The sequence below is a fragment of the Lissotriton vulgaris genome, chromosome 7 (genome assembly GCF_964263255.1).
Source record: "Lissotriton vulgaris chromosome 7, aLisVul1.2, whole genome shotgun sequence".
NCBI lineage: Eukaryota > Metazoa > Chordata > Amphibia > Caudata > Salamandridae > Lissotriton > Lissotriton vulgaris.
Genome location: NC_141695.1, coordinates 303,018,773 through 303,044,474, shown reverse-complemented (window position 1 = coordinate 303,044,474; position 25,702 = coordinate 303,018,773). Strand labels below are relative to the sequence as shown.

The window sequence follows — 25,702 nt, the reverse complement described above, 5'->3', positions numbered from 1 at the left end:
AACAAAAGGCAACTTTAGAAAGTAGCCATTGTGTAGCTGTTTATGGTTGCACACAAGGTCCGGTCCTTCAGACATCCTTCTGCCCTCCTGGAAGAAGGTGAGAACGACTCTCAGGAAGTCAAACAATAGATATTCTATGGGAAGAGGTGCACCCTCCTCCTGGCAGGGTGGCCAAGATTGGGTGTGAGCCCAAAAGGCGAGCTTCAAAGGGGAAACTGTCTTTGATGGGTGAATGGTATAAATGCAAGGAAGGGGCAGCTCTTTTGTTTAGGAAGACAGACTGGCATTTCAGATAGGGAGGGGAAAGTCATTGTCAAACCAGTTTTTCATGAGGAAAGTAGATCCCTAATATCAACACCTACGGGTTGTTCTGTGGAGCTCCACACCCCAAGAGAAGGGTCCTGCCATACGGTAGTAGGCAGGAAAGTGCGATTTGGGCTAGCCATATGCAACACTTCAAGGAAACTTGTCACTAGGCTAGAGGAGACTAAGTAGCCCCTTGGCTAGTAGTCGCCACATCCCCCAAAGACAAGAAACTGGCATAGAAATGGCACCCATGGGACCCAGGCCTCAGATCACGTCTGAACTGGAACAAGGACCAAAGAAAAACTGCCCTGCTTTTCCTTGGACCTAGCAAGAGAGGCTGCACCAATGACTGAACTGCAGCTGCTGAACTTTGGGTTAACCCTGCCCGTTGAAAATTCGTCCCGAGCCCCAGACAGTGACTCAAAGAGTAAGTTGGTTGACTCCTTGGGCATTAGAACACAAACAAGCCTGGTTTTGGAAGTTGGTAGACCAGAATACTTCATCGCCAAAGTGCAGCTTGGGAGACCAAGTCCCTGCCCTCAAAAGTTGCACCTGCGTCCACTGGACCTGGGAGAGTCATAGGAGTTCATCTTGATTGCTCAACACAGACCTTACAGCCAGTTGAAGGGAACCACTAGCTTTGTTGTAACTGGACACCTGCAGACTAATGGCAACTGGTTTTTGCTGGACTACAAGAGGACTTCATGGGACGTTGACCCCAAAAGCTAAAGTCACCAGCCTTGCTCAAAGACTCTGGGGTGGCTAAAGGAAGTCCTGGTCAACGGAAGACCCCTTTCATTGACTCATCCTCATCGGGAAACCTGTATCCCGAACAATAGGACCACTCCATTAAAGTGCATGGTGGTTCGCCCATAGAGCCTGGAACTGAACTGGAGACTGTATTTACTACATGGCAACTGCTTTACCTGACCTTATTCATCCCAGTTACTTGCTCACTGTCAGAGTTGGTCACCATAAGTCCCACTAAAGCTGTTTTCAAGTAACTTGTCTGGCTAACCCTAATCAGCAAAATTACAATGATTTATTGTGCTGAGTGAAAATCTGTAATATATGTTTTCTTTAAATATTCTTGTCTCTGGAACACTCCAGTGAATTTTTGTCATTGAGGTGTTTAAACATATACAACCTATTATTGCAAATTAGTGCCAGGTTTTCACTGAGTCTCTTTTTTTCTCTTTTTCAAATGATTTGGTACTTCTTTTTTTTTTTTTTTTTTTTTTTTTAAACCTTTATTTACGAATGCACAATACACAGCGTCTGCCTACAACCCCGCGGGGCCGGCCGCTATGACATAAACAGGCTGAGTGAAAAGTAGATTCTGAGACAGTACGTTGCTGAAGCGATCCATCAAGACCACATTGTCAGTGTGAACATAATATCATACAAGTAGGATAAAGGAGGTTTAATTTTATGTTTTTGTTGAAAGAACACAAACACACAAACACATGGTATCATAGTGGCAAGGGTTGCTGGAGGTGGGGGGGGGAAAGTGATGTATGAGAAGGGATGCTGGCAAGGGGGGGGTGACACGTGCGGGAAAACAGAGCATACAGTGGAAATAGCGAAGGAACGTAAATCATGGAGAGGAGGGGAAACGGACCTCATAGTCAAGCGGAGGAGCACAGATATCTCCGCGGTAAGTATTCCACTGAGCCCAAACTCTGGACCACTTCCCTGGACGCCCTCTTGCCTCATACACAGTCTTCTCCCGGAACATGGACCAGTCCATGTTCTCTTTCCAGGTGCTTAGCAATGGTAATCTAGGGGAGCCCCAGAGCTGTGCGATATCTCTCTTTGCTACAATGTTGCCCAGTGTAACCCAAAGTGTCTGAGCAACATTACAATCAGACGGCTCCCACACATTCAACAGACAGCGGCGTGCTTCGGGAAGTAGTGGGATCCCCGTGACACGACTCATAACATCATGCACTCTGGACCAGTACGCTGCAATCATCGGGCATTCCCACAGAATATGAAGGAAGGTACCATCCATCCCACACCCACGCCTGCAACGTCCATCCGAAACCAAACCCATCCGCACCAGACGCACCCCAGTCAGATACACACGGTGGAGGATCTTCAACTGGACGAAGCGGAGCCGTGACGGGATAGCCACCTCCTTAGGGGAGGACACAGCTGACTGCCAGTCCTCGTCGTCTAATTCGAGTCCGTCAGCAGTCCAGGCAGCACGGAGCTTCTCAAGCAGGTCAGCCCTGTTATTAATAAGCTTTTTGTAGATTAAGGAGATGGTACTATCCGGGACGTGGCCATCCAGGACTCGATCTTCCAGGGGGGAGGACTGCGGTATATCGGAACCAGGTGGAAAGACGGAGGACAATGCGTGTCTCACCTGCATGTACCGGAAGTGCTCTCTATCATCGAGCCGGTATTCCAGTTTCAATGACTCAAAGGACTTAACTGCGCCTCGTGCCCACAGGTCCTCCACCGTGCTGATCCCAATCATGTCCCATTTCTCAAACCCTTTCGTCTTCCACAGGTTGCCTAACCGTTCCGAATCATACAGGGGCGTCTTACGCGTCAGCCTACCACTCCAGCCCGTGGCCACGGTAGCATCTCTCCATGCCCGCACTGCACATTTCGTCGGGCCCGTAAGGAGTTGGAAGGGTGCCTTTGAATACAGGGCCCTATTAAAATTGCCACCAGGTAACAGTAGTTTATCCAAGGCAAAGGCGGGAGCAGGCTCCGGAGCATAGGTCGCATGATTGATGGCGCTCAGATGTGAGGCCCAGTAATACGTCTAATATCCGGCAAAGCAATACCCCCGTCATACCAGGAGAGCGTAAGTTTGGACAAGGAAATGCGGGCACGGCCGTCCCAAATAAGTTGTCGCTGTAGACTCTCGACTTCACGGAAATAGCGAGCCGGAACTGGGTCGAAGAAATTTTGCAGGGCGTAGAGAAATCGGGGGAGCGACATCATTTTAAAGAGTGCCGCCCGGCCCAATGGAGATAAAGGCAAATCGCGCCAACGTCGAACATCTTGCTTCAGTCTACGGAGCGGAGCGTACAAATTCCGCTCGTAGCGGACAGAGGAGGTCATGGATACATAGATCCCCAAATACTTAAAACCGTCGGCAGCTACCAGAATGGGAAACCTGCGGGGGAGAGGCGGCAACGTACCAGCTATGACGTAGACACAGGACTTGGTCCAGTTAATGACAAGTCCCGAATTCCTACCGAAAGACGTGAGAACGTCGAAAAGAACATTGAGCGACTTCTGAGGGGAGGTAAGATAAAGGAGGATATCATCTGCGTACAAGGAGACACGATCCTCGAGGTCTGGGGACCATCGGATCCCTTTGATAGAAGGTTCCCACCTGAGCCATGCGGCAAGGGGTTCGAGCGCCAATGCGAAAAGGAGCGGGGAGAGCGGACAGCCGTGACGCGTGCCACGGCCTAGAGGAAAGGGGTCCGAACACCTACCATTCCCCGCGACCTGAGCAAGCGGCCGTTCGTAAAGAAGCTTGACCCATGCGATGAAATTAGGGCCAAAGCCGAATTTAGCGAGGACCGCCCATAGGTAGGGCCATTCGATAGTGTCAAATGCCATTGTGGCGTCCAGAGAAGCGACCACTGCCGGCTCGTCAAGGATTGGAGCTCTCGCGAGAACGCTGTGGAGTCTACGCAAATTGAGGGCAGTGTTCCTATGGGGGATAAAACCGGATTGATCCGGATGAACCAGGTCGCACACGACCTTAATCAACCGATTTGCAAGTACCTTAGCAAGGATCTTGGGTTCCGCGTTGAGGAGGGAAATGGGGCGGTACGAGGCGCAGTGGTCACGAGGTTTGCCGTCCTTATAAATGACGACTATGGTAGCGAGGCGCTGCTCAAGGGGGAGGCACCCAGCCTCAACCGCCTCGAGAAGCATAAGACGCAGGTGGGCAGCCATTTTGTCAGGACAAAGTTTGTAGAGTTCAATGGGGAGTCCATTAGGGCCCATCGCCTTTCCCGAGCGAAGGGATCGGATTGCAAGGGCAATCTCATCAACAGTAAGAGGGGCCTCCAATGCAAGGCAGTCCTCATCCGGCACAGTGGGCAAGGCGATATCGCGAAGCAGCAGCCTGGAATCGGCCTCATCACGATCGCTAACAGGCGCGTAAACCGTTCGGAAGTGGTCCACGAAGCATTCAACAATTTCACCCGGATCAGTAACACTCACACCAGATTCACGAACAATGGCAGGGACAACACGATTCGCACGTTCAGTCTTATCCAGCCACGCAAGGAGCTTGCTAGCCTTGTCACCCACGTCATACAGTCGGCCTAGTTGATTCGCCCGCATCAATTTAGCAGCATCCGTGACACAGGCTTTATAGTCTGCCTGCTTCAATTCCAAAGTGTGTAACAGTGCAGGCGTGTCATTCCCACCCAGCTCACTTTCAAGCGCTGTAATTTCAGTTTCAAGAGCCACAACAGCCTCCCTCTTGACCCTACGCTCTGCAGCAATAAATGATAGGGCGGAACCCCTAATAACCGTCTTGAAGGCCTCCCAAAGAACAGTGGGGGAAGTGACCGAGCCCACATTCTCAGAGAAGTAGCAGTCTATTGCCTTAACCAAATCCGAGCGGAGCCGGGGGTTTCGGAAATGCCAGGGCGGAATCGGGGGGACCCTGTTGCCAAGCAGACCGCCCACAGAAATCGTAATCAGCAAGGGGGAGTGGTCAGAGATACCCCGGGGAAGATGTCTTATCTCCCGAACAGTGGGCAGAGTGGAGGCTAACATAAGAAAATAGTCGATACGGGAGAGGCTACCATGTGCACCAGAGTGGAAAGTGTATTGCTGGAGTGTGGGGTGTAGTGAGCGCCAGACATCTACCAAGCCAAAAGTATCAGCCATCTCACTGAGCCACAATTGGGACTGCAACAATACCCTAGGGGGAAACCGATCACATTCACCGGACATTACAGAATTAAAGTCCCCACCCAAGATCAACAAGCCGTCCGGGAGCCCAAGGAGAGTTCTGCCAAGATCAGCATAGGTGGTAGCCTGCAGTCCCGGGGGAATATATACAACAACAAACACGATCTGTTTACCCTCCCACCTACCAGAAACGGCAGCATACCGCCCACGGTCATCAAGGATAACCTCGTCAATGGCAAGAGCGAGGGAAGACTTCACCATGATACCCACTCCCCGAGAACCTGAAGTGAAACCAGCGTGTGCAACCAGGCGATAACCCCGGCGGTCTAAGGCCTTGCACGCATTTCCAATCAAGTGGGTCTCCTGAAGGAATACAACATCAGGGGTGTGGCGCCTCAAGAATTGCAGTACAATGCCCGCTTAATCCTATCACCCAACCCGTTTACGTTCCAGGAAAGAACCCGCATTTCACCCCCCCCCCATTATGGCCAAGATATTCCACCCCCACCCACCAGCAGAGCCCACAGTTGAGAGTCAGTACAAAATGTGAAATACCATGAAAACCGAGACAGAACATACTAAACGAAACACAACCAAGTCCCCAGAAACCAACCCCAAAACCAAAACCCGTTACAACACCCCCCTCCCTGCACCCCTGCTGACTAAGAAGCCACCCCCAACTGCAGTGTGCCTGTCGCCCCATATTTCTACACAAAGAACCCCCCGAGGAGGAAGGGAGAAATCACCCGTTCCCGCACCGTCACGGGCGATAACATAAAACACGAAATTAATTTAAACAGTACGTTGCATAGTCTCAATCTGAACCTCTGGGGCCCCAATTACTCCTGGGCCGTTGCACCACCTTCCGCTCCACCAGGGCCTCCGCATCCAAAGTCCTCTGACGGCAACGAGTCCAACCAGTCAGCAGCACGTTCAGGCTGATCGAAAAAGTAGGCTCGTTCTCGAAATTCGACCCGTAGCCGGGCCGGAAACAGCATGGCGTATTTCAGTCCCCGATCTCTCAAGCGACGCTTCACTCCAAGGAACCCCGATCTTTGTCGCTGCACTTGAGGCGTGAAATCGGGATATATGGAAACAGAGTTATTGTCGTATTTCAAAGGGCCGTGCTTACGGGCGGCCTGGAGGATAGCGTCTCTGTCTCGGTAGTGAAAAAGTCTCGCAATAATGGGCCTCGGTGGGTTCCCTGGCTTAACTTGCCCTCCTGGAAAACGATAGGCGCGCTCCACGGCAAAGAACTTGCTGAGTCCCGCCGGAGCCAATTGAGCCACAATAAGTTCCTCGACCAACAGGTCGGTCGATACAGCACCATCACATTCCGGCACTCCGACCAGGCGTATGTTATTCCGCCTGGCCCTGTTGTCATAGTCCTCCATCCGCTTGAGCAGTAGATCGTGCGAGGCACGCAGATTGCCAATCTCAGATTGCGCCTCAGCCATGTCCGTCACCAGACTCGATGCTTTAAGATCCAGAGCCTTCACTCGCTCATTTGTTTTGGCTAAGTCGGCCCGAATAAGAGTTACATCCACAGCCACTGTGTCTATTTTGGACACTACGGCTTCAAATTGATGACTCATATCGGCCTTAAGTCCAGTGATGGCAGCCAAAAGATCTTGGAGTGATACCTCCGACGAAGATGGCATGTCTGTTTGAGGTCCTTCAGCACCAACGCTTGTGACCCCGGGGGAGCCCCGCGGCAGGGTGTAGCGTTCGATCATGTTGGACTGGACCGATCCCCCCCGGGTCGCAGCCTTCCGACGTTTTTCGGCCTCCGCTTTGGTTGCCATCTCACGCTCGATGTTGGCCGGATAGCCAGGAGAAGGAGCGAAAAGGTGGAAAAGTCTCGAAACTCCGACGTGCCAGAGAAATGGGAGTATCGCAACCTCCGTGCCAGTCCTACAGCGGGAAGTGCAGGCTATGAGGGCAACAGGCGAAGGGAGAGTAGGAGGAGACAAGAACAAAGAGATGGAAACCGAAAGTGAAAGCAGTACACCTCCGGTGGGCCAGTTGCCAGTCAGCCGTTGTTGTTCAACTTCAGGTCGGCCACAGTGGGTAGCCGAGTCCCCGGTCTCGCCCGTGGGCAGGCCAAAGAAGTGCAGATGTCAGAAAGATGGTCCCCAGGGTCCGTTTTCGACCAAAAAAGGATCTTTAGCATCAGTGAAGGCAGCGCTTCAATAGCCCGTCGAAATGACCAGGATAGGTGAAGGATAAATAAAGAAGGACGGCTCGGGTCTCGGGAGCTCTCTGCTCACGCGACCATCTTGGATGCCCGCGAAGCTCCTCCCCGATTTGGTACTTCTTAGTGCTTTACATTTGTTCCTTTGATAAAGCCTGATGCTGTGACCCACAGCTATCCAGGACTGAGCTAAGGTTTTACAAACAAACCTGATTTTACCTGATAACAATGGTACCATTAATACATGGTGATGTCTCACAACCAAATCATATAGTAATCCAAACTACTGAATTCACTGAGGGCATGGAACACATCAAAACATACCATGAATTTCTATCACTGCTCACATAGATCTGACCTCAGATTACAGAGTACCATGAAAACTTTACAAAAAGGTCCATGCAGCTCAGGTTCAGGCTGCATACAATAACAATTATTTCAGATAAAGTTGCGACTCTAATTTTTCTTTTAATCAGGTAGGAGCCAGACATAATAACATTTCCTTTTGGACTACCTAATCTGTTTTAGCCTTCATTTTAACACACATCTACACTCACTAGGCCCCTTACCCACCCCTCACCATACAGCAAGGAACAAAAGATCTCCGCCAAAGAGCCCCTCATTGGGTTGCAGCCGGGTATTGCAGCGCCGACCCGACGAGGAGCAGGCCGAATGATGAAGCATGACACCTAGCTGGCTGGGTGTGTGAGGGCCCTAGTTCTGTAGGGAGGAATTCCCCTCTAGACCCACACAGTCTGGACTACTGTGTCCTTGTAAGATTATCTCTGTAAACCTCTCTCTACTCCTACTAGACCAACCTAGAAACTGCAAACCACTGTGGCGTTCATTCATCCCGAAAGTATAGGGCAGAGAAGTCTACCCTCTGAACTGTTTCCCGTAACGCAGGGACATCGTTGCATGCAGTACGGCAGGCCACTGAACTACATGCCCCAGAAAGCAGTGGGGCCTCTCAGGAAACCATGCACAGTGACCCGCCCACGATATAAGCCTTTCCGGGGCAAAGGGCCGGCGCTTGACAATCTCGTTTGCTCGTCGGATGGAAAGCGGACGCTTTCTTTCCCGCCGGATTCATCGAACCGTCTAGCCTTGGAGAGATTCTAGAGAGGACTTCACAAGACCCGAGTTATTTTCCCTGAGCACAGTCTGCCGTGTACTTTTTCCGTGCCTCTGACCGTTTTTTAAACGGAGCCGCGTGCTTTTTCCCTGAAGAGTAAGGACTTCACAAGTAAGCACCGACTGCTGCCGTGTACTTTTTTTCCGTGCCTCTGGAAGCCTTCAAAGGAGCCGCGTTGCTCTTTATCTGAAGAGTGAGGACTTCACAAGTGAGCTCTGACAGCCGTCGCTGCATTGTTTACGTCTCCCGGCGGGGAGGGGTCAGGTACTGTGGCCGTGTTAGTATAGATTGGAGAAGCGGAAAGCGCTCCTTCAGAGTGGATTTAAAATTTGAACGCTCAGAAGCAGTGAATTAGAGGTTCACCCTTCCTCAGTGCCCCCCCCCGTGGATACTTCTGGTTGGGCCTGTTTTGTATCTTAACATTTGAGACTCTATCTTTTACATATGCTGTGCTGTAACAGTATACATGGACGATTCCTGTCTATCTTCTGGCAAAAGTAGGATCATTCCTACAGAGACATATGCGGCTGCTGTTTCCATGTAGAGTTATGATTGCATTACTCACTGGTAATTTCTGCTTGTTTGATATAGTCATTGGTCCCTGATACATACTGTTTGGTCTTCTCCAGTATTATTTGTAATTGTCTTCTTTTGTATTCCATGCAGTTGCTCTGAATACATCCCTAGATCAGACCTAAGGAAGATAGGATTATCAACAGGATTTATTGTTTTGTCCCCTTCACTTTTCCCCGAGATGCTATTTTCCATAGCTGTGTCCAAACATACTGTGGGAGGTAGTGCTCAGGTGAGGAGGGAGGCTTCTCTGCACGACATCGTTCCCGCTGGCTGCTGTGCAGAGGTTAGTGGCAAACTACTCACTCTTGCGCTGCTGACAACCAGACAACCACTTAGGAACTGCATACCTCTTTTTGTTTAACTGCATACAATAAGAAGCATTTGCAATGCAATAGGTTTCACATTTGCAAGAGTTTGAGCTATTGGCATTGTTAATGGCATTGCCTTTAATTTATGTGTTTTGAAAACCTGCAAGGGGTGCGTAAACAGGCACTTTATATGTATAGTTGTTGCTTACGAGAAGCAAGGCTGGCAGCAACTGCGCCTCTTTCACTGCCAGCCTTGCTTCTCGTAAGTAAGGACTATAAGTACAAAATGGGTGTTTACGCACCGCTTTCACATTTTTTTAAAACACATAAATAAATCAATTCAAATCAATCAGTCTTTATTTCAATCATACTGATCATAAAAGACACATAAAATATTTACAAGAATACAGTAAATAGTCTTTGAATAAAAAACAGAATCTCTAAAATAAGCAGATAAAATACATCATAGTGATTGGTAGTAACAGACGATGAAACCACGTTAAAAATGATCATTTTAAAAGAGATAACATTCTTTGCAAAAGATATGTCTACTTGGGATTCTAGTCTACCACCAATATCGATTTTCAAATTTCATTACATTTGTGTGTCTACTCAAAGAGAGCCCATATAAACTACTACATACAGAAAAATGACTGAACATCAGGCAATGGGTTGGTACTGTTCGATGGCCGCTGTTGCTTTTAATGAATGTGACCAAATTCTCCATATACAGCTTAAAAATATTGCTATGGCTATCACAATAGACTCTTGACTGCTGGTCTTCAATATTCTTAAGGCCGTTGCACGTGACCTGGTACCCAAGTTACGACATATCAGTTTTAGCCATCTGCTTCGTGGGGATGTATAGGCCGAACATACAAATAGAATGTGGGATAGCGTTTCATTCTGATCTAAACAGAATACACGTTTACTATCTCTGGACTGTTTCCATTTGGCAGTGAGGGATTCAAGTGGCAGGGTACCCACTCGGAACTGATAAAATAGTTTCCTATCACTTGGCCTAGCGACATAATCCCCAAAAATTTCAAACGTAGGCTCCGACTTATGTTCCCGAAAAGTAATGGTGAATATACGATTACTGGTAGATACCACGGTTTTCTCTCTTAACATAACCCAATATGCCTCTTAGTATGCTTATTTGGCGGGAAACGTGTTCCCAGTCGGATCTTCCCATAAGTGAGTCATACCCATATTCACCAGGGAGCATTTTATCTTCTGGAGCCAAGTAATCTTGTGAGACGTGTCAGCGTCTCTGACATCTTTAAGCAAATTTGCATAATGTAAAAGCTCCGGGGTTGACCACAATCTTCGCCAGAATGCAAGAGGTCTAACTCTTGCGGCCTCAGCAAATGTATTGCATCCCAGGTCAAAGTATAGTGGTGTGAGAGGTGTATTCTGGGGAAGGCCAGAAAGGCCTCTCACAAATTTGTTCCGGGCTATGGTTAATGGCAAAACATGCTTGAACCCCCAGAGTTCTGCTCCGTACAGGGTAGAGGCCATGATCTTCGTGTTGTAGATCTTAAGAACTGGGCCTACCGGCTTGGTTTTGGAGAGCCTTTGCTCACTTAATAGTGCTCCTGCAAGTTGAGAGTGCTTGAGTGCCATTACCTCTATCTGGGGCTTCAAATCTAGTTTTTTCCCCCTGTAATCCCCAGATAGGTAAATACATCTGTTTGTTCCAATAGGACCCCATTCAAAAAGACCTTGCACATAACCGCCTTGTGCTTGTGCAGAACCATAAACTTGGTTTAAAAGGCATTGTCAAATGCGAGACCTATTGCATTGCAAATACTTGTTTAAAACTTCAGTTCACTAGCTCAGAAGTTGCTTTCCACAGCTGTAAATAAACAGAAGGACGCCTCGGTCCTCCAGAACAGTGCAGATTCGGGGGAAGTTTGGGGGAGGGCAGGCGAGGCACAGCTGCCATCAGATTGACAGGGATGTAATCAGAGAGGAGCCCTGTTATCAGGAGAAGGGGCATTGACTGCAGGAACTGCCAGTCTCCAGGCAGGGACTGGCTCTATTGAATGGTGACGGACTGCTGGCTGCAGCTCTCGCTGGTTCTTTTTCTCACGCAGTTCTATTGCTGAGCACTGACGAGCAGAGAGAGAGCTTATCTCACCTGCTGCTGCTAGGGTGGGCGGTGCTGCCATCCTCAGAACTGCTGCTGTGGTGACAGCGCCTCCTTGCTCTCATCTCTATACTACTGACTCTGAACTGATGCTGCCTCTGGTGCCATGTGCTCCGTTGCCTGGAGACTCTTTCGCCGCTCCTGCCCTTAGCACCGGCTATCACGGTGTACCATTTAGAACTGGCACTGCTAGCAAAGAGATATGCCACGCCAACTGAGCTGTATTTATGATCTCAACTGGATCACTCACATTGTGTGTAAATAAAAATTATTAAATAAAGAAAAAAACAGTACGCGCCCGAAACCGGAAAGTGGGAGGGTCCAGGTAGGTGGTCAACACAGGCAACAGGAGGGGAGCGGGGAGTTTACACCACGGAAAGCATGAGGGGAGGAGGGAGGGGCAAAATGCAACAGGACAACGGGCGAATAAAAAGCAGGACCCGGCACAGGAAGCCTAGACAAAAGAAAAAGTAGTGCCCAACGCTAAGGAATATGGCAGATTGTGAAATAACCAAAACATTGGGGGAAGTATTTTATTTATTTGTGGGTTTGTAACGCGCTAGGATCACCTCCCAAAGGAGTATCTCCGCGCCTTTGGCAACCTTCCTGCACATAAACAGTGGGTATATGCAATATACACTAGTTTTGAAATAAAAAGGTTTTTAGCTGTTTTCTAAACGGGAGATACTCCTTGCAAAGTCTCAAGGAAAGTGGGAGGCTGTTCCACAGCGTTGGGCCAGCAATTGAGAGGGCTCTACCACCCTGTCTAGCCTTTTTTGCTCTCGGGACCTGCAGCAGAGCTTGTTCACTAGATCTCAAGGATCTCAAAGGTTTATAGGGGAAAAATCTATTAGACAAATACACAGGGCCTTTCTTCTGGAGACACTTGTGTAAAATGCAACAAGTCTTGTACTTCACCCTTTGCTTGACGCGAAGCCAATGCAGGGTGTTCAAGAGGGGTTTGGAGGGGGTGCGAGGGGGCTGGTTTAGAACAAGACGGGCCACAGTATTTTGGACTACCTGCAATCTGGCAGTTACTCCCTCATTTACTGATAGAAGCAACCCATTGCAATAGTCTAAGCGACTCAACACTAAGGCCTGCACTAGCGTCCTCCTGGTTGAGTCAGGGAGCAAGGGAAAAACTTTCCTCAGCATTCCGATGACATGGAAGCAGGACCCCACCACTTGGTTGCTATGTTGCTTCAGGGACAGCTCCTGGTCCGGACACACACCAAGATTTTTAAGCACCTGCTTGGGCTCCGGGACTGGGCCAAGATCTTGCGGCCACCAGTCGGGGGACCACAGGAGTTTGGCCTCACCGAACAGCATCACCTCCGTTTTTGCAACATTGCATTGCAGGAAGTTAGATGCCATCCAGTGGGCCACTGCCTTCATCCCCTGGGAAAAGGAGTTCCTGACCTCATCCGTAAAGTATTTAAAAGGAAAGAGGAGTTGGGTGTCATCCGCATATGACACAGGGATAAACCCATGGGACCTCATGATGTTCGCTAGGGGGGGCCACGTAGATATTAAAAAGAGTGGGGCTCAAACAAGAGCCCTGTGGCACCCCCTTCGAGATCCCCAACTCCTCTGACTGATAGGCACCCAAGGTGACTGTTTGGGTGCAGTCTGTCAGGAAACTCCTCAACCACGCTAGAGCCCCACCTTCCAGGCCGATGTTAATAAGCCTGGTGATCAAGTAGAGGTTAAGGCTAGGTTTACCCTCCTTACTGTATGTAGTTTAACAAAATTCGAGTATATTGAAAAAAACTGACCTATGGGGCAACTAGGATTCAACTAAAGTTTGTTGTAATCACTTTACAAGAAAAACAACTCTTTTTCTAGAGACCCCTCACCCACCAAGGTTTCCCCTAGGTGGTATGCTTCATCATTGGGGTTCCTCTCGATCCACTATGGATTGAGGCATGCTGCAACTTGTGAACTACATAGGAGCACTTAATTATGGACTATGTGAGGAGCAGTGATGTGGAGTGGAAGCAAGATAAGTCTTAAAAATACCTAACTAGTGAGCTACTATTTTATTCCCACCCCTAGCTAGTATGGTTAAAATCAGGGGTTAATACCAGAGAGAAACCTGACCTTAATGAGTTTGGTTCCCCTAGTATTGCGTCTGTGTCAACTTGTTTCGAGCTGTCCCCTACAAGCTCTTCATCAGGACTACACGGGGTCCGGCCCTGTGCATACCACTCCTAACAAATCCTTTAATGAGGATACAGTGAAGTGCACACCTAATGTATATACACAAAATACATACGGTTACTTAATGATACTCTGTATCTGTAAAAGAAGAATCAAAGAGATACATTAAAACAACTGCTGCCCAGCGGACAAGCTGGCAGGCCATATAGGCTTGTAAATACATGCAGCTCCTTACTTAGATCAATGCACCCGTACATAGTAGGTGCCCTTTGCGTCTATGCTGTGTGCTCATCTAGTGTGAAGTGAATGTGTCACACTCAATGCCAGTGAAAACACACTGAATGAAAACTAGTGAGAAAAGAGACCACGTGACAAACTACACATAAAATACATGTAGAATACGATGACACATACTTCTATTTAGGCAATACTATTGCCTTGTGGTCAACAACAGGGGTAGAGGGGTTTGTAGTCACACCCTAGAAATGGAGATAAGACACTTATTTAGCCATTTTTTTCTAAAGATAAAAAGATAAAAACCAGAGGACGGCAATTCCTCACCTGAGTACAGCAAGGCCCCCTTCTCTTTGTACTTACTTCATCAAAGCAAGCCTTTCAGTTTGTTACCTACTTCTGTCCCTGGAGACCACATACTAATGCGTGTGTCTGCCGGGTTGCTATTTTAAGCAGTTAGTGCCTTTCATCCTGCTGAACTACTAGAACATGTTTTATCAAACAAAATGTCCGCCCCTATTGGGACAAAGGCGGGCCATCTTAGTAGTATACCGATCCTTTACTTTTCATTTAAAACTGATTATAGGCACAACCGTGGTGAGACAACAGGGGGAGGGGGTTCTTTTGTTTGTTAGTAAGTGGCCCCTGTAAGTGTAATTCGAATACAGTAGGCCTGAACCTGGCAGTATCCTTTTTGTGCATTACTCGTGATGACTATTGATGTTCCATGCACCAGCTGGGCTACGGACTCCGCTTTTAATGTCCAGTGCATTTCTATGGCACCTCTGGTGCACTGTGTAGCCTCTGGTAACCAGAGTCATAGATGTGACACTTGTTCCTAGGCTGAGAATATAACCTAACGGGCTGGATCATCAGGTGCTCAAGCATTAGAATCATACAGGTTATACCACTACACCAATGGTATTTAGGTGTGTGGTATATCTTTGCAGAGGATGATTTTTGGGGCTTGGTGAGATCCAGAAAGGCTACTCCTAAAGGATTGCCCAATGAAGAGACCCCAAGGGATATTGTCTGTGCAGAATTTATACACCCAATAGTCTATGTTCCAAATTATCAATGTGACTAAGTGTTAAGTTCCAATGAAGAGGCCAAAAGCAGGATAAATTAAAGGAGTTTTAATCCTCAGGAGCACAGTACTTCTTACAGCCAGGTCCAAAAGCAGAATGCTGACAAAACAGTTCTAAGTGATGTCATACACAACTGTAAGGCATATGCCACAATTAAAGGAATACAATAAGCATAAAAGGGAAACACATTTAAAAGGGAAATACAAAGAATGAAGGATATAACACATCTCTTCCCTTACAAAAACTATTCATTCATTAAACACTTGGAGACACGTCTCACATTCCAAACTTGACCATTTTGAGTAACCACACTATTTTTGTTGACTTTAACCCCTTCGATGCTCATGACGGAACGGTTCCGTCATGAGCATCGGTCGAGCTGTGCTTATGACGGAACCGTTCCTTCATGACCACGCCCATTTTAATTAGGCCTCAGCACCGGGGGGAATCGGCGCCGCACGGAAGCGATTAACAATTCTCAAACGTCTACTAAATCTTGCATCGTCTTTGAGCAAGATTCCAGGCTTACGTATCCTGACATAATCCCCAGCATGAAAATCTGGTGTTTTAACTGCGAGAATCATAATTGATTTTACTTCTAGTCTGTTTATGTTCTACAGTACGAGCAATTTCATCCTTACTCAGCTGTGAACACTTGTCCTTAACAACCTTCTTAAACCACCAGGGACACAGTTTTGAAACAGGATCTCTACCTCTAAGTAAACGAAAAGGTGAGACCTCAGTGGTGGTATGGGGAGTTATCCGATACACCCACAACTTTTCTCTTAATTTATCTTTCCATTTAGCACCAAAGTTTCGCGCCCAAAGTATATCCTGCTTAAGAACCCTATTAAACCTTTCTACTTGCCCATTTCCTTGAGGTTCATACAAAGATGTGGTTATGTGACGAACATTTTGTGATTTAAGAAATTCTTGCATCTCACAGGACTTCAACTGCACCCCATTGTCGGAAATAATCACTTCTGGATAACCTTCCCTGGCAAAGACTTCCTTCAAAAAGAAAATAATACTACTGGTTGTGACTCTCGAAACTAGTTTGACTTCCGGCCACTTAGAATGGTAATCCACCATAACAATGGCGAACCTACAATCTTGTGGCAAAAAATTGAAAGGCCCTGCAACATCTATTCCCACTTTCTGCCACGGAAACTCAGCCCACTTAACAGGAATAAGAGGAGCAGGACTGCATTTGAGAGATTTCTCACTATTAACACACTCCGGACACTCCCTAACCAACTTGTCAACAAACCTGTCTACTCCTGGCCAACAAAATAAAGACCTAATAAGTCTTTTCATTGAGGAAATACCAACATGGCTTTCCTGACTCAAATTCAAAATGGTCTCCCGTAAAGAAACCGGAGGAATGCACTTCCCTTGTCTATAAATGAAATCACCCATCAGAGACTTTCCAAAATGGGAACAACTCCTCTGGAACTTCACTCTTAGAAGGCCATCCTGCATGACAGTACTCCATAACCATACGTAAAATGTTGTCTTCTACCATACTCTTTTTCCACAATTCCTCTGAAATATTCCCAAACTTGCCAGGCAACACATCAGCAATTCCAGCAACAATCTCAACATTGTCCAAATCTTCACTATTCTCACAAGGAAGACGCGATAAACAATCAGCAGTAACATTGACTTTTCCAGGAACATATTCTACAGAAAACGTGTATTCTTGTAAACGTGACATTAACCTAGCAATCCTTGCTGTGGCATTCAGACCTCCTCCAGGAGACAAGATGGAAACCAAAGGCTTATGATCAGTCTTGATAATAAATCTCGCTCCCCAAATGTAATTTCTAAAGTGTTCCACACCCCACACACACGCTAACAACTCTTTTTCAATCACTGCATAGCGTCTTGCTGTTGAATTTAGTGTGCGTGAAGCAAACGCCACATTCCACTCCTCTTTACCAGAAAACTGCGAGAGAACACAGCCTAGGCCATACAAACTAGCATCAACAGTAAGAACACATGTCTTTCCAACACAAAATGCTTTAAGAGATGGCGCTGCAACCATCTCAGCTTTAATCATTTCAAAAGCTTTTTGTTGACTATCTCCCCACTCAAATACAACATTCTTCCTTATCAATTCCCTCAAAGGCTCCATTTTTGACGCAAAGTCCTTAATGAACTTACTGTAATATTCACAAAGACCAGAAAACGAAAGAAGTTTCTCTTTAGAATCAGGCGCAGGTGCTTTGAGAATGGCATCAACCAATGATTTTTTTTGGAACTACTCCGTTCTTAGAAAGAGTATGTCCTAAGTATTCAACAGACTCTTTGAAAAATTTACATTTGTTTCTTTTCAAAGTCAGACCATAGTCTTTGAGGATCCCACATACACTTTCTAAATGTTTTGAATGACTTTCTACATCAGATGAAAAAATCAAAATATCGTCCTGAAAACACTTCACACATGACTGCATTCGCTTGAAAAGATGGCAAATTGATCTTTGAAAAACTGACGCCGCAGAGGCAAGTCCAAATGGCATTCTTTTAAATTGAAACAGCCCCTGCGGCGTTATAAAGGCAGTCAAATGACGAGATTCCTTAGCCAACTCTATTTGATGATAGGCCGATCTTAGGTCTAAAGTAGAGAAAATAGTGGCCCCACCCAGTGTACTCACAACCTCATTAATATTTGGCAAAGGATGGCAATCAATCAGAATGTTAGCATTTAGGGCACGAAGATCCACACACAGCCTCAGGGAATTATCCGATTTGTGTGCTAAAACAATGGGGGAAACCCACTCAGAAGATTCCACTTCTTCAATCACTCTCTCACTCAACATTCCATCCAACAACTTTCCTAACTCATCTCTCACATTAATGGGTACATTCCTGAGTCTTTGTTTGACAGGAGAAACTCCTGCTTTAGTTTGATTTCGTGACAAAAACCCTTAAGTTTCCCTAAAGTGTCAGTAAAAACTTCAGGAAACAACTCTTCAACTACAACAGTATTATCATTCACCACACCACAAAAATCCCTATCCTCCACTAACATAACCGGCTCTTTACTTCATGGATTGAGTTTGATTCCCAATTTCCATTGATCTCTCCAACCCAACACATTAATCCCTTTCCTAGCAACATACATTTTTATGTGAGCTGACCTCCCTTTAAATTCCAATTCTGAAGCAATATAACCAACAAAATCAATAGCGGATTCATTAAAACATTGGGCAACAATGTCAGGACTAGATTAATCATCAAGAGACAAAGTACCCCTAAACTTTTCTTGAAAGTAATCTAAAGTTATAATGGTCCATGGTGAACCAGAATCAGCCATAAAAATTAAAACTTCGCCCAGAAATTTGACACAACATTTAAGAGAGGAAAGGTATTCCTCAACAGCACTCACACCTTGAATTGAAAGAACCATTCCTCTCACTACACAAGAATCCTCATCAGAAGAATTTAAGTCCCTCACAACTGAAACATCCTTACTTCTAGGCCCTACACTCCTTTGGGGTTCAATAATCCTCTTGCGATCATCCTTACAAGCTTTAGCAAAATGCCCAATCCTACCACATTTAACACACTCTTTCCCAATAGCAGGACAAAACTTGAATGAAGCTACATGGTTGGTACTTCCACACCTAAAACAGACAATGTTCCTAGTATCTTTCAAATATTGTTGAGTAGATTTCTTTTTTATACTACACACTTCATCAATACGTTTACTATTGTCTCCTTTGGCCTTGACATCATCAATAGTTTTCCTCCATTTCTCCGACTGTTCAAAGGCTTTTGCTGTGGAAATGGTGTCATTAAGATTTGGATTTCCTAAAATCCATAACTGCTCTTATGTTTTTTTGTTCTTCACATTTACAATAATTTGGTCTCTTATCATCTCGTCTGCTAAGTTACCAAAATTGCATGAAATTACAAGACTCCTGAGAGCAGTCAGAAAATCATCAAATGTTTCTGAATCCCTCTGAGCTCTTGTATAAAACGTATATCTTTTAAGAGCAATACTAGTTGAAGGTTTGAAACGAGTTTCAATACGCATGAGAGCTTCATCAAATGTTCCCAAATCACCACTAGCTACAGGATGAGTTCTGAAAATAGCTTGACCCTCTGAGCCAAGACAATGTAAGAAAATATTCTTCTTTCTTTCATTACCCATCCTTTCCGCATCAATTGCTTTCAAATAGGTAAGAAATTCTTCCTTCCACCTAGTCCAAGGAATTGGCGGGTCTCCTTTAGATTGCAAAAATTTAGTAGGAGGATCAAATTGCATAATGATGAGAATAATAAATGTACAAGTAAAATTAACAAAATCTTGTAAGAATGACGTCAAAAATGATTTGGAAACTGGCAGAGCGTCAAAATAAAAATAAAATAAAGGATACTATACTCATCACAGAGTAGTTGCAACTGTCACCTTGTATAATCCCAAAGAGAAACACTGTTGTGCACACGGGCTTAATGGAAAGGCGAAACTTGAAGAAATATTCAAATTAAGGTAATCTTCAGCCGTGTGCAACAGCGTTGTGAAAATTACATGCGCTGCTGTGCGCATCAGCGTTGTGGAGCTTGAAGAGAAGAAATTAACTCTCTCCCATGCGCTCCGTGTGCATCGGGGTTGACATGGAAATTTCAAGATGGCCGCCGACGTGAATGACGCTGACGCTGACGTTGAGCGTGCCGACTTTCAAAGAAGAAATCAGGTAACAAAGGATGTATACGAGCAAAATTCCCACAACGCTCAAAATTGAACAAATAGTAATGGGAAAACAGCAGAAATTTCTGAAAAGGACGCAGATACTCCTCCGAAGGTGAGAAGATGGATATCAGGTAGAAAAATCCACCAAAACCACAAGAAGAGTATTTTTTAAAAAAAATAATAAATCCCAAAGTAATTGTACCGCTCCTGTGCTCCCAAAAATAGCAGGTACAGGTTCCCTCGTCGCCAATGTTAAGTTCCAATGAAGAGGCCAAAAGCAAGATAAATTAAAGGAGTTTTAATCCTCAGGAGCACAGTACTTCTTACAGCCAGGTCCAAAAGCAGAATGCTGACAAAACAGTTCTAAGTGATGTCATACACAACTGTAAGGCATGTGCCACAATTAAAGTAATACAATAAGCATAAAAGGGAAACACATTTAAACGGGAAATACAAAGAATGAAGGATATAACACTAAGGTGTTCTAAAACCACCCATTTCAGATCGTTAGGTGTATGTTTATGTTCCATGCAATGTGAGGACATTTTTGTGGTAATTCGGTGACACCTGATGTTACTGCGGTGTTCGCATATCCTGATGCTTACTTTTCTTGTAGTCATACCTACATAATGAAGGTTGCATGGGGAGGTTATTATGCATACTACGCCTGTAGTGTAACAATTTGTTAGCTTACGTAGTTCCCAGCTCATCGTGTGGGTAATGGCCTGTGGGTGGTGTACCTAAAACTGTTTGATTCCTATCTCTGTTTGTTACTGATTTTGGACCAGTATGCACCAACATTCTTTCCAAGTCCTCCTCCGCTTGTCGGAGAAAATTGGTTTCAGGATGTTGAGTTTTCCGCTGTTTAGAAAGCGCCAGTGTTTTTTTACGATCAGAGGCAATGTTAAAGGTTGTGATGCAGAAAGTTCTTCTGTCTTTCCCGGTGTCCTGTTTTGAATGTGTCTCAAGTAGGGCATACCTGTGTTATTGGCTGCTCTCTTCTTTGCTTTTAATACCAGACATGCTGGGTATTTTCTTGTTAGTAGTTTATATGATAGCCTTTTGGCTTGCATTTTGAAGTCTCTGGTCTCAGTGCAATTCCTCCTCAGCCTGAGGAACAAGCCAAAAGGAAGATTCTCTACTAACAAGAAAATACCCAGCAGGTGCTAAGTGCTCCTACGTAGTTCGCAAGTTGCAGCATGCCTCAATCTGTAGAGGATTGAGAGGAAACTCAATGATGAAGCATAGCACCTAGGGGAAACCCTGGTGGGTTGGGTGTAAAGGTGATTACAACTAACTTTTGTGGAATCCTAGTTCCTCCATAGGTTAGTTTTTTTACGATATACTCGAATTTTGTGAAACAATTGTGAAATAACACATGAAACTGGGGCAGTCTCAATGGCGTGACCAAAACAGCAAAACAAAGGGACAAATGTAAGCTATTCAATGATGAAAACAAAAGAAATTCGAAAGCACATGAAGGAACAAATCAAAAGCAATTGATGTTCTAAATGCCAATTGAGGAGATACAGCATGTCTCGCAGAACAGCGCATTTGTGCTGACTCCAAGCTCTCCCTAAAAAGGGACACAACCAACACACCATTAGTCACCAGTTTGGAAGGTGAGTTTCACCTGTAGAACATGTTTTTTCCAGGGCCAGCTTTGACATGTGTGGGGACAGGTTAGTGAACTGATGTTTAATCTCACTGCATAGAAATTATACCTTCTGAAGTTTTTAATATTTGAACATGCATTTAACAACCCTGTTTTTGGCAATACATGAATAGAGAATTTCTTTTTAAAACAAAGGCATGTGCTGAGGCTGCAGGTCGAGAAAAACATTATAGTGTTCATCATGCAGTCACTGTTGTCTCAGGGACACCCATCACATAGCCTGCAGATCACACAAGATTAGCATCGAACACTATTAATTAGAACTCACCTGTGCTGAGTCTATCATGAACTCGTAATCTCTGGCCATATTAGAGTTGCTAGGTGTTGGCTGTAAGAGGTAGATGAGCCGCATCCATCTTTGGAACAAGTCCTCCTCTTTTTCTGGTGGGGCGTGAAGCTGCAGGTAAAAGCTGCGACCACTCGCCAGTTTCAGTTTGATTTGTCGCATAGCGATGTTACTGACAGATAACCTCACAAGCTTTAATGGAAAGAGTCTGGACCACATAAAACATAATCAGTTCCTTCTTGGTATCTACACTAAATTCTTCAATCTCAAGAATAGAAAATAAACAATGTTATCTGCTCACACCTTGGATGTAATCCCACCACCAGCCCCTTGCAGCCCTTGACAACTGTCAATACTATCTTCACAATCCGCACAAAACACTATCACCACAATCATGTAGAAAAACTAATATAACCCTCACAATTCAGAAGAAAGCCCAGTCAGTCGCACAACTCAACTGTTAGACCTGGCACTCGTGGCATGGTTACTCTGTCTTTTTGCCTCTACCACCTGTATTTTTGATGTTATGCTAGACTTTGTTTTTGCTGGTTTATTTTCTCTGGGCACTTTACCGCTACTGATCAGTGCTAAAGTGCAAGTTCTCCCTGTGTAAATTGTGATTGTGATTCGTTCTCTATGATTGGCGTATATGATTTGCTAGTGAGTCCCTACAAAAGCACAATGTGTGTGCCCACAGCCTGTAAATCATATGCTACTAGTGTTCTTGCAGCACTGGTTGGTCCACCCACATGAGTAGTCCTGTAAACCTGTCTCAGGCCTGCCAGTGGAGTGTCTGTGAATACAGTTGTAAACTGCCAGGTCAACCTGGCAAGTGCAACCAATTGCCATGCCTAAACCTTCTCTTATACTACTTGTAAGGCCTAAGGTATCCCCATGGGTAGGGTACAGTGTATGCAGAAGTGCCGACACGTCGAAACAGCTACTGCAGGCTTTCTACTGTTGGCCCTTATCATGGAGGCCCAGGTCGCACTTTGATGATACTTACTACTTGATGGTGTTTGGACCCTCTGCAATTACAAGTGACGCATCTCGCCATATATTCATTGCCCTGACGAAGTTCACCCCATGAACGAAACCCGTTGGCTGATGTTTGTTTTCTTTTCATTTGGATATATTTAAATAAAGATGATACCTATGAAGACACTGATCATGCTTCATTATTAAACGCTACTTTACCTTGGGAGTGCAGGAGCAGATTGTGCACAGAGTTCATCCAATTGATAGCTAGACTTTACTTTGGGCGACTATTCTGAGGCCAGTGCGGCACTTGGAGTCCGCCGTTGGATCTTTGTTTCTATGATAGTGAAATACTGCCAATTTAGTTTTTTTCCTATTTCAAGGATTAATTCTCCCATGGCTGTCATTTGATCTGCCTTGTAACATCTTACAAGTGTAACTTTTAATTAGGTACATCTAGAGATTTGGAGTTTGGGCTCTCTGAGACTGCCACACAAAGGGAGTTGGGGTGTGCCCTGTATATCCTGATGGGCCATCACCAGGTCGATGGGCCTTCCTGAGCTAGAGTGGTGAGAGAAGTTGTCACTGACACCTAAATAGGACTGTGCCTGACCTCTCACAATGCTGTCTCCACTCCCTTGGAGTGTGTCTGGAGCCAAGACAGGGCAAGGCAAGAACTTGTGCACTAGAATGACTATCCTTTGAAGAATGCATACTTCAGAGGCCAAAGGTATAAGTATGTGACCTAAAACTCCAGACTTCTAGAACACTTCTGGATCAAGAGGAGAATCTGCTTAAAAGACGAAAAGGAGAGCTATAAGGAGGAGTACTGCTTCTGTCTTGGAGAGGAAAGGGACTGGACTTTGCTGTGTATCCTGCGTGTGAAGTTTCTCCAAGGACTTGTGTGTGCTTGCCTCCTGTTAAGGGTTATCAAAGACTTCACCTGCAGCATCTCTGAACTCCACTGCTGGGAGATCTGACATACCAAGTGGTGCCAATTCCAGTTCTGGGCCCTTGGAGGTGGCTACGGCTGCAAAAAACTATAAAAGGCTTGAAAATGACGCCTTGCCCTTTCAGTACCTGTATTTCGGACGCAGCACTGCAGTGAGTGAAAAGGTTCCACACACCGTCAAATTGAGGGCAAAAAAATCGAGGCAGCACCTGCCCGCAGCTGAAGAAACCACCGTAGCCCGAGTTCAGCGCACTGTGTTTCAGAAGTCCAAGACCCCCGTACTAACTCCGATGCAGGCCCTGCTGTGTGGCTGAAAGTACAGACGCATCGTGAAGAAATCGATGCAGCACCTGTTTGCTGCCACATGGACCTCCAGTACTCCTGCATTTCCACGCATCGCACCTGTATGCCAAGTTTTCCACTGCATCACCCGCAGACCCGAACCGTCTGCATCACTTCCCATTACAGTACGGATTCGATGCAAAACTTCTCCTGCATGCCCCAGAACTGATGCATCGCCTCCCCAGGGACTCAGGAATCAATGCATCGCTATGTTTCTGACACTTTCCTCCTCTGCGGGACTGTTTTTCTTTGTGGAATTTGACGCTTCTGAGGTACTTTGTATAAAAACACTGCATCAATAGAGTTCTTTGGACATAATTACCTAAAACTTTTAAAAAGTGATGTCTTGAACTCTGCATGTTGGATTTTTGTTGTTTTGGTCATGTTTGGTTTAGATAAAGATTGTTTATTTTGCTAAACTGGTGTGGTGCCCATTTTTTGTGTTTTCACTCTGTTACGATGTGTGTTATGTACACATTGCCTCTGAGCTAGGGCTGATTGCTCATGCCAAGCTATCAAAGAGGTGAGCAGGGATTATCTTGGGTGTAATCCACTTATCCTGACTTGAAGGAAGGGTCCACTGTCAACTAGATACTCCCATTTCTAACACTGGTGATCAGCGGTGAGGATAGGTCTTGTGTTTGTACTTTGACATACAGTGTTTGATGTACACTACTACTCAATCAATCAATCAAGGAATTTGTAGAGCGCGGTGCTCACCCGTTAGGGTCTCAAGGCGCTGAGGGGGGGTCGCTACTGCTTGAACAACCAGGTCTTGAGTTGCTTCCTGAAGGCGAGATGGTCCTGTGTCAGCCGGAGGTGGGTGGGGAGGGAGTTCCATGTCTTGGCTGCAAGGTAGGAGAAAGATCCTCCTCCGGCGTTGGCTTTGCGCATACGTGGGACGGCTAGCGGAGCGGAGCTGGCGGGGTGGCGTGTAGAATGCGAGGCGGTTATTGAGGTACCTGGGGCCCGCATCGTGGAGAGCCTTGTGTGTGTGGGTGAGGAGTCGGAATGTGATTCTCTTGCTGACGTGGAGCCAGTGCAGGTCCTTCAGATGGGCTGAGATGTGGCGGGGGATGTCCAAGATGAGTCTTGCCGAGGCGTTTTGGATGCGTTGTAGTCTTTTCTTGAGCTTGGCTGTGGTTCCGGCGTAGAGGGTGTTTCCGTAGTCCAGGCGGCTGGTGATGAGGGCCTGGGTGACCGTCTTCCTGGTTGCGGTGGGGATCCATCGAAAGATTTTTCGGAGCATGCGCAGGGTGTTGAAACAGGACGATGAGATGGCGTTGACTTGCTTGGTCATTGTGAGGGAGGAGTCCAGGATGAAGCCCAGGTTGTGTGCATGGTCCGTTGGCTTGGGTGCGGTGCCCAGGGCCGGTGGCCACCAGGAGTCGACCCAGGCGGAGGGCGAGGGTCCGAGGATGAGGACTTCCGTTTTGTCAGAGTTCAACTTCAGCCGGCTGAGCTTCATCCATTCTGCGACGTCCTTCATTCCTTCCTGGAGGCTGGCTCTGGCGGTGTCGGGGTCGTTGGCGAGGGAGAGTATCAGCGGTGTGTCGTCGGCGTAGGAGATGATGTTGAGGTTGTGTTTGCGTGCGATGGCTGCGAGGGGGCTCATGTAGAGGTTGAAGAGGGTGGGGCTGAGCGAGGATCCTTGTGGGACGCCGCAGATGACTTCGGTAGCTGCTGACCGGAACGGGGGGAGGCGGACTCTC

General features: G+C 46.3%; 1 protein-coding gene across 1 annotated transcript in view; it reads right to left on the bottom strand.

Moving 5' to 3' along the window:
- Positions 1-25,702, bottom strand: part of GARIN5A (golgi associated RAB2 interactor 5A) — a 239,684-nt gene that overhangs the window by 156,106 nt on the left and 57,876 nt on the right. The window contains exon 3 of the mRNA XM_086928652.1: positions 21,701-21,926. Coding sequence (XP_086784778.1) covers positions 21,701-21,926 — 226 coding nt within the window. The remainder of the gene's footprint in view (positions 1-21,700; positions 21,927-25,702) is intronic.